This window comes from Megalops cyprinoides, chromosome 25 (genome assembly GCF_013368585.1).
Source record: "Megalops cyprinoides isolate fMegCyp1 chromosome 25, fMegCyp1.pri, whole genome shotgun sequence".
NCBI classification, from domain to species: Eukaryota; Metazoa; Chordata; class Actinopteri; order Elopiformes; family Megalopidae; genus Megalops; species Megalops cyprinoides.
In genome coordinates this window covers 9,032,485-9,042,131 of record NC_050607.1, presented here as the reverse complement: position 1 = coordinate 9,042,131, position 9,647 = coordinate 9,032,485, and the positions used below count along the sequence as shown (strand labels likewise).

At 52.7% G+C, this 9,647-nt stretch overlaps 1 protein-coding gene across 1 annotated transcript; it reads left to right on the top strand.

The window, feature by feature from the left end:
* Window positions 1-5,121: 5,121 nt before the first annotated feature.
* Window positions 5,122-8,011, top strand: LOC118772163 (G-protein coupled receptor 22-like). Its single transcript, XM_036520452.1, has 2 exons — window positions 5,122-5,386; window positions 6,567-8,011. Exon 2 carries the CDS (start codon window positions 6,571-6,573, stop codon window positions 7,909-7,911), a length of 1,341 nt encoding a protein of 446 aa, XP_036376345.1. The 5' UTR covers window positions 5,122-5,386; window positions 6,567-6,570; the 3' UTR covers window positions 7,912-8,011.
* Window positions 8,012-9,647: the final 1,636 nt, after the last annotated feature.

The following is a 9,647-nucleotide window of genomic DNA, read 5'->3' as shown; positions in this document are numbered from 1 at the left end:
ACATGTAACAACAGCTGCTAGTCTTAATCCAAGGACTCATTTGGCCCACACACACGCACACGCACACACACACACACACACACACACCCTCAATCCTGTCAGCTCCTATGTGGCGCACACGCACAGTCACTGACATTCACATACAATACTCAACTAGAAATGAAGAAAAAAAAAAAATAGCAGACCTGCCCGTTATACACCCACACACGCTCCGGCACAAATCTTTTCTCCTTCATTTTTACCTCATTAACTCACTGCATGATAACACAGACCAGTTCGAGCAGATCTCAGTGGAGTTCAGAAACGCAGTCACCCTTCCCAGAACGTGAGATCTGTGCATAACATTACATGAGCTAAACGCCGTGCTCTACAGCCACTAGCAGCCTGCGTGTCACTGACAACCACGCAGCAGCTTTAGTCACAAAGTCACACACCCGGAGAGCTCAGACTGGCACTGTCTGGCCTATGGAAAAAGGGTAGAGTGTGTGACCACCAACTTGTAGAGGGCTACCCAGATGAGGGGTCTCATGTGCTCACTTTCTCCCACACATTCAGGTAGCCGTCTTCCCCAGTTGCAGACCAATGCTCAGGTGTGTCCTCGTGGTTCAGGACTGGGTCATGGTGGGCTTCAGCCCAAGGCTGAGCACAACTGTGGTACCCTATAGCAGGATACTGCATCTGACCTCCCTAATTCAACAGACGAGTAATATAGGAAATGCTGGCTACACAGCCCTAATGCCCCGGATTGGTGTGTGTTCTGAGCATGGGAGGACTTACAGCAACTGTACCTGTTCAAACACAGAAGCCTTTAAAGATGCTGATCGTGTTTTCCTGCTACTCTGAGAACGATCTGATTTTACACAGGGAACATCCCAGAGCGCTTTGCAGCATTAAACAGCAGCGTACGGAGCCTGTTCACTGGGGTGCAGTATCTGTGACACGATAAGAGTAATCACTTCAGAGAGCAAGCGAGACGTGACAGAACGGCAACCCCAGCACCATCGCCGTGGTTACCAGGGTCCCTCGAACCGGACGCCACCCCGAGGCGGATCGGCCTAAATGGAGAGTGACCGCTCCCCCAGCGACCTGGAGGCGAGACATAATTAAAGCTATCAATCATGCTTTCACTCTCTCTGTCCCCAGCCCACCAGAATTCCCCTCATGCATTTCTCCTACCATCTCCCTAAAAACAACGCATTTCTCTTTTCAGGGGGACGCTTGCACCTCATACTTAACTCACAGCTCCAGCAGGAGGTCTGTGGGACACTGAGCCTGTGGTACCAGTAGGTTGTTGGTTCTAATGCTGGGTGGGACGTTGATGTAACAGCCTGGAGAAAGGCAGCTGACACACCATGCTGAAGTGGATGACACTGTGGAAAGCTTTATGTGGAGTAGAGATGTCTGGAGATAAAAAAACATACACTGGAGAGCCTTCTGTAGAAAAAAAAAAACAAAACATTCATTTCATCAGAGCAGGAGTCCAGGCGTCTGTTTAAACACAACAACAGAGACGTGAGGAACATCTAATGCTTCTGCAAAGAGATCACAGATAAGCAGAGACAAGGAGCCTGCTCTGCAGGGGGGAAAGGGTTAAACCCATTAGAGGAGACCAATCAGGGCAGGAGTGAGCGCTGCGCTGAGAGAGAGCGAGAGAGAGAGAGGAGGGAGAGGAGGGAGAGTACAGACTAGGAGGAGAGAGATTTAAAGAGAGGACAGACTGACAGAGTGAGAGAGATAGCTGGAGTGAGATATAGTTAGAGAGAAAGCAAGAGAAAGACATCAAGACAGGGAAAGAGAAGAGAGACTGAGATCACCAAGAGAGCGAGAGTGAGAGGGAGTAAGAGAGATGGAAGGAGAGCAAATACATAGAGAGAAGTAGAGAGGGACACAGATAAAAGAGAGAGAGAAAGAGAGAGGGGGAGGGAGCAGGAGAGGGAGAGGGACAGAGAGGGAGAGAGAGGGAGAGAGAAGGGCACAGTGCAGGAGAAAGTGAGAGAGAGTGAGAGAGAGAGAGAGAAAGAGAGGGACAGTGCAGGAGAGAGAGTGGGAGAGAGAAAGAGAGGGAGAAAGAGAGACAGTGAGGGAGGAGAGAGTGGGAGAGAGAGACAGAGCGAGCGGGAGAGGGACAGCGAGGGGGAGAGCGAGTGGGAGAGAGAGCGAGAGAGGGAGAGAGGAGGACAGCGAGGGAGGAGAGAGCAGTGGAGCAGTGCTGTCAGTGGCTCAGCGGTTCAGAGGAGTCTCTTCATCGCCTCAGACACTGGTCTCCTGGAGCGTGGCGGAGTAGGGGGCTACAGGACAGGATGCTGGCAGGTCTGGGATGTTTCTAAACAAGCTGGGATGGCTGGAAGCACTGGGGACAGGACAGCAGCAGGACTCTGCCTCCTGGAAGGTAATAATCCTCTCTCACTTTTAAGCTTTCCACGGGCTCTGCTCACAGCTCACTGCTAGTACTGCTACCAAACTACTGCTTCCAGTACAAGCCGTTTTGGAGACAGTGCATGTGGCAATGCCTCACACCACACAACCCACAGAGGAGCGCGCATTAAGGCTGTGAGAAGCATCATTGACATTAATTATATACATGTGTGTGTGTGTGTGTGTGTGTGCGTGTGCACATATGCATGCATACACACACACACATACATACATACGCACATATGATACAAAAGAGTCTTCAATGTATGGAAGGTGCTCTTTCAAGCGCCAAACGGAGTCTACAGGTTAGCCACAACTTCTCAGCTGCACAGAAACGGCGCGCTTGTGCGCTCGCACCCGGGGCTGTGAGCTGTGTGCTGCCTTTAAGCAGGCGCAGCGCCGTGCACGTCGGGCGCCTCGCCTCGTGTCCATCACGCTGTGGACTGTCAGCGGAGGAGCACAGCTGGCCGTTTCTGTATGTACTCCCACTGCGGGGGGCTGCAGCGGTGTGTTACAGACGCTCACCATCACACTGCTGCTGCTTCCTCCAGCACAGGGCCCGCAGGTTGCAGGTTCGAACCCTATCAGATTACAGCGCCGCAGTGCTGTGGAATACCACGCTCCCCAAACGACCGGCGCGCGAGACTGAGGTGCGTCAGATACTCAGTTGAGAGCATTCTGAATTATACCTCCACACATTTAAGCATTGGAAAGATGAGGGAAAATTACAGATTATTCTGGGAGAGCGAAACACTGCACCTTTAGCAGCGTGATACGTATCTGAGTGGCACAGCCTGAGACAATGGGCAGGAAGCATCTGCTCAGTTACTGTATAACTGTATGTGCGTGTGCGTATTTCTTGGGTATTTGTTGTTTTGTTTGCGTGTTCATGCAAAAATTGCTTTGGCAATACTGTACTGTGTAGTTATGCCAATAAAGCTTGAGTATGGGTTAATTCAGCAGTGAACAGGGGGTAAGTTTTGTTTTTACCGAGGATCAGGAATTGAAATCCATAATGCAAATGGAGGGGAGTGAACTCGAACCCATTGCACACGCTCTGTGCTTCCCCATCGTGGAGAAGGGCAGCGTTACCGCCAGGCTGTTACCGCTGAGGTTCCGCCACGCGCCAATGCCCTCCGCTCAGCCCGGCTCGGTGTCAAAGGAATGTCAATCAAAGGGCTCATTCATCCACTGTGTACTGAGCCCGCCCCCCCTAGCCCAGGCCCCTCCCCCTTGCCCAGGCCCCAGCGGAGAGACCCCTGTGCTCGCTGTGGTGAAAGAGCTCGGCTCCGCATTTGACTACCAAATCCCTGCGATCGGCAGTGGGTGCCAGCCACCGGCGTGCGGGAACAGGAAAGGGGGCGTCGAGCTCGTTAACCGACACAGGAACAGAGGGAGCGGCCCTGTGGCTCGCCGGAGCACAGCTGGGCGCGCACTATCACCAGCCACAAAAGATTACAGCCGTCTCCTATTCTGCGCCCTGACAGCCCAGCGATCCCTTTCTAAACGCGGGGAACAGGCTTATCTGCAGACGCTGACAGTACAGGCGCTCTGTGGCGAGATGTCACATCCCGGAGACGCCCTCCGGTGCGGCTGGCTAATGAATCAGGCTGGGTGGCCTTTGAGACACCTCTCTGCCTGTCTCTTTCTGTCTCTGTCTGGCTGTTATCTCCCTCTGTCTCTCTCTCTCTCCCTCTCCCACTCCGTCTCCCAGTCCATCTTCTCTCTCTCTCTCGCCCCTCCCCATCTGTTTCTCTCAATTCAATTTGTTCTTTTTTTCCAGTTCACTTTGCGTTATTGGCATGAAACACATTCTGTAGATATTGCCAAATCATGTTACATAATACAAAAAGAAATAAAGAAATTAATAATGGACAGACAGCACCTCTCAATCTAAACCATTGAGCGCATACAGATTAAACCCTACTTCTAAAATGACAGACAGCTATAGTCTTTAATTGTACAGGTGTTCATGATAAAATACATGTCTGTCTAATGGTTTATATTCTGTTACTCGGGTGCTTGCTGTCTGTTGTGGTTTAAGGTGAACTGATACGCTGTTTAGTGACTGAGGTGTGGGTTATGTCTTCACTCCTCTCTCTCTGTCCCATCATCCTCCAGGACACTCAGACTGTCAGGACCACAGGAGAGCCGTGGTGATGGATGATACAGTGTCTGGCCTGGCTGATCCCCTCCCTCTCTCCTGCACTGACCAGTGTGTGTAAAGCCAGGAGCCCCCATCTCAAACACACTCACGCACAGCCACAAGCAAACACACACACACACCCTCGACCCTGTCAGCTCTCGAGCGGCAGGTGTTGAAGGGGCTTGGTCAGACAGCCTGATTGATGATTCAGCGTGGAGCATCTCTGCAGTAGCGGGTTGACCACAGGCCTGATGCACAAGGAGACTGACTGCGTGTGAAGGGCACCTGCAAGCCTGCTCTGACTCCTCCACCCCATCTCATGGATACCTCTCCACTTTCTGAGGGCCTGCATTTCGAAAGGGGGCAGTACTAAAGCTTTTACCCCCGAACTGTTTCGGAGCTCTGTGAAGTGACCCGACTATGAACACAACCTGAAAATAAAAATAAAATAACACACAAGATAAACTCTCAGGTGCTAAAGCTGTGGATGCTGCCCTCTCTGGGTGTTCTCGGCGTGGCCTGGACTACAGTGTGATTATAAACAGGAGGTAGCTTGGACGTTCTCTGTGTAATCCTCTCATCCATCAACGTCTCACTCATCTGAGGTCTGTGCCCTCTGACTGCTGGAGTCTGGCACGACACAGACCCGCGCAAAGCAAGTCACGCTTAGCGGAAGCGGAGCCGCCAGGGGGAGCCACACAGAGGCTGACTGTGGTGTGGAGTTTAAAACATGCGGGGATCCGGTGGCACCCTGTCCGGGCCGCGAGGGGGTCAGATCTGACCTGAGGAGGACCTGCTGAGACAGAGGCAGGGCCTGGGGGCGGGGTAAGTCTGCACCTCTCTCCCTAACTTCACCCTGCACCAGCATCTATCGGTGACCTTCATCCTGCTCCTCCAGAACTGTGACCTTTGCCCTGTACCTCCTCATTCATGGCTTTCACCCTGTGCCTCTTCAGTCATAACCTTTACCCTGTACCTCCTCATTCATGACCTTCACCCAGCACCTCCTCAGTCATAACCCTTACCCTGTACCTCCTCATTCATGACCTTCACCCAGCACCTCCTCAGTCATAACCTTTACCCTGTACCTCCTCAGTCATGGCCTTCACCCAGCGCCTCCCCATTCATGATCTTCACCCTGCACCTCCTCATTCATGACCTTCACCCTGCACCTCCTCATTCATGATCTTCACCCTGCACCTCCTCATTCATGGCCTTCACCCTGTAGCTCCTCATTCATGATCTTCACCCTGCACCTCCTCATTCATGGCCTTCACCCTGTAGCTCCTCATTTACGACCTTCACCCAGCACCTCCTCATTCGTGACCTTCACCCTGCACCTCCTCTATTCCTAAGGAATTTCAAATGTAAATTAGTTTATATTAAACCCAACACTCAAACCACTTTAAATACTTGTAGAAACACACTATTGGCGACCCTACAACCAATTAAATGTTTTTGCAGCCTTCACTTATGCCCATGTGCCCTTCAGGAATGAAGGCAGAGAGAATATAGTAGGCAAGGGCTTAGGCATTCTACATTTCACATCACAGCATTTTCTTAATCACCTTATTCCTTTTACTCATGGTAATATTCTGGAACTGTGGCCTTTGTGATCCTGTGCAACTGAGGTGCTCTCTGACACAGCACTGAAAGCAAGCTTATATCAGCTTGGAGCTTGAGAATCATCTTCATTCACTGAAATTCATTATCACCTGGTTCATCCAACCAAGCACGTTCTCCTGGTTTTGTGTTGTACCCTCAGTATCCACCCTCAGTGTCCTTTACAGAGGAGGAGCTGTTCTCTGACATAGCGCTGAAAGCAGGTCTAATACCAGCTTGAGTATGATCCTGAGTATCATTTTCATTCATTGAAATTCATAGCCGCCCGGTTCGTCCAACCAATCACTTTCCCCTGATTTTGTTCTGTACCCTCAGTGGCCGCCCTCAGTGCCCTATAAGGAGTAGGGGCTTTTGAGTGATACTGTCCCTTCCTCTCCTGCAGGATAATGCATATCCTGCCCTCGCTGGACGAAGCAGCCACCATGAGCAACGTCACTGTGCAGGATGTGATGGAGCCGGCCTCGGACGGCCCGCCAGCCGCGCCCTTCCCCGTCAGCTACCAGGTGCCGCTCACCTGCTTCCTGGTGCTGGAGATCGTCCTGGGCCTGAGCAGCAACCTGACGGTGCTGGCGCTCTACTGCATGAAGTCTGACCTGATCGGCTCGGTCAGCAACGTGGTGACGGTCAACCTGCACGTGCTGGACGCGGCGGTGTGCGTGTGCTGCGCGCCGCTGACGGCGGCCGTGGTGCTGCTGCCGGCGGGGGCCGACGCCGCCCTGCTCTGCTGCTTCCACGAGGCCTGCGTCTCCTTCGCCAGCGTCGCCACCGCCGCCAACGTGCTGGCCATCACGCTGGACCGCTACGACATCTCTGTGCGGCCCGCCAATCGCGTGCTGACTATGGGCCGGGCGGCGGCGCTGCTGGGAGCCGTCTGGGCCGTGTCCTTCTTCAGCTTCCTGGTGCCCTTCGTGGAGGCTGGGTTCTTCGGGCAGGGCGGGCTGGACCGGAACCGGACGGCGGAGCCCCCGGAGGACGGGGACGACCGCTACGACCGCTATGACCGCTACGACCGGGAGCTCGAACTCTACTACCACCTGCTGGCGCAGATCCCCATCTTCCTCTTCACCGCCGTGGTCATGCTGGTCACCTACGCCAAGATCCTGCAGGCGCTCAACATCCGGATTGGCGCCCGCTTCCAGGCGGCGCGGAGGAAGAAGGCCGTCTCCACGGCGACGCAGCCCGAGGCCCCCGAGGCGGCGCAGGGCGACAGCGGAGGGGGGGCAGAGGCAGGGGCAGGGCCGGGGGCGGCCACGGGGGGGCGGAGCACCACGCTGGGCATGCGCGCATCCGTGTCGGTCATCATCGCCCTGCGGCGGGCGGTCAAGCGGCACCGCGAGCGGCGGGAGAGGCAGCGGCGGGTCTTCCGCATGTCGCTGCTCATCGTCTCCACCTTCCTGCTGTGCTGGACGCCCATCACCGCGCTCAACGCCGCCATCCTGGCCACAGGGCCCGGCCGCCTCACCCTCCGCCTGCGGCCCGCCTTCCTGGTCATGGCCTACGGCACCACCGTCTTCCACCCGCTGCTCTACGCCTTCACCCGCCAGAAGTTCCAGAAGGTTCTGCGGAGCACCATGAAGAAGCGGGTGGTGTCCATCGTGGAGGCCGACCCCCTGCCCAACAACACGGTCATCCACAACTCCTGGATCGACCCCAAGCGGAACAAAAAGGTGACGTTCGAGGAGAGTGAGCTCCGGCAGAAATGCCTCTCTTCAGAAGAAGTGGTGTAAAAAAAGACACTAGTTTTCACCACGTTGCAAAAATGAAAAGGCCACGAAGACAACCGTCATCAGGAAACAATGCATCGAAAAGGGCAAAACCCAGCCACCCCAAGCACTGCTATTTATACACGTATATGTAATGTACAGTTAACTGAAGTTGGATGATGTATTATTATTATTTATTGTGAAAAATAAAGACAATAGATTTCACATGATGGTACAGAACATGCTGTACATATTGCATGGCTCTTTAAAGGTAATAACATACACTGTGTACATAATCATATAAGATCTGTATATACTATATATGTAAATAGAAGGCACACTTAGGCATTAAGCATCTGTCCTTTTATAATAAATACCCTAAAACAGGAGCTGCTCTGTGTTCCATCATCTAGAGGCACACGCCAAGGGGCTGATGGGAAATGAAGTCCAGAGATATGTTAAAGTACTCTACACCCACTTATTATGGACACCATCTCCCAGCAGCACCTTCCGCAAGAATGCAGTATAGCCGCAAGCTCAGGTCAGGAACAGTTTGCACATGGGGAAGGAGAGAAGGCAGGGCTAGTAGAAGGACATTTTCATTAAGGTCCTTCTCTCCAGCATGACCGTGCTGCTGTGCCGTGAGGCTTATCTTCCACACTGACGTCTGCAAAAACCCCCAGAAAGCAAAGCAAGGTCTTTTTCTTAATTGCCAGGTGGCTGCAGTACCATTGATTCTCACTGAGGACCATCCCCCACGCGAGAGCACTGCCACCATCCACACAGAGTGATGATGCTGCAGGTAACGGTGCCTCTCACAAACGCAGCGCTGAGGTCACAAAGAGGCCAGGGGTCGATGACTCAAACGCTTGGCCTCGTGGGCTGGTGCCAGTGGATTATCCAGGCCAGACAGTGACCGCAATAACACGATGAGTAACGACCGCACGACCGGTCACCCTGTAAATCAATGTCCCCGCGACCGGTCCGACACCAGGAGGTCACACCTCCTTCAGACCAAGCGGTCTAAAGTGGCCATACACATGGAAATGCAATACTCGGCACCTGTCAGATGTATCGGCCAATGGGGGAGGGGAGCAGATACCCGCAGCAGTCCGATGTTTCCTTGGAGAACGCACCGACGCACTCAGAGACGTCCCTACAGCCTCCTACTGCGGAGAAACAGCTTGGAAATGCTTTACATTTCATTACCACCCCACTTATAACAATGAAAGATGCATCACTTCGCCGGATGCACATGTAGGGCGACCGCTGGTGTGCTCGGACCTCAGCTCCTTCCGTCTCCAAGCCACACTGTCGGGTTACAGTGTGTTACAGGGGGAGAGACACAACCCCATGCAACTGGTACCTGCCGTTCAGCCTGGATTCAGATGCACATCAAAAGCTTCCATTGTAAACCTGCCAGTGCAACTCCACAAATATCTCTACACGGGCCCTGATCTTCACTCCCGCCGTGAGGAAATAACCTTTGCATAGGTAACATAAAGAAGTAATGCATCAGTATGAGTCAAACCTAATTACCTATAATGAGGAGCACATATATTCTTCAGAATTTAAAAATACCTCTCTATAATTAGTGCAGGAGTCTACAAATGGAGCACCTACATATAAGAGGTGTGTGGTCTTTTGGTAAAATATCCATTTTCAATATTACCAGACAGGAGTCAAGGAGTAAAACTCTAACTGCAGCAAGATTCTATACAATTCTATATAAAGCTTATGAGTAATGCACAAGTTAAGGA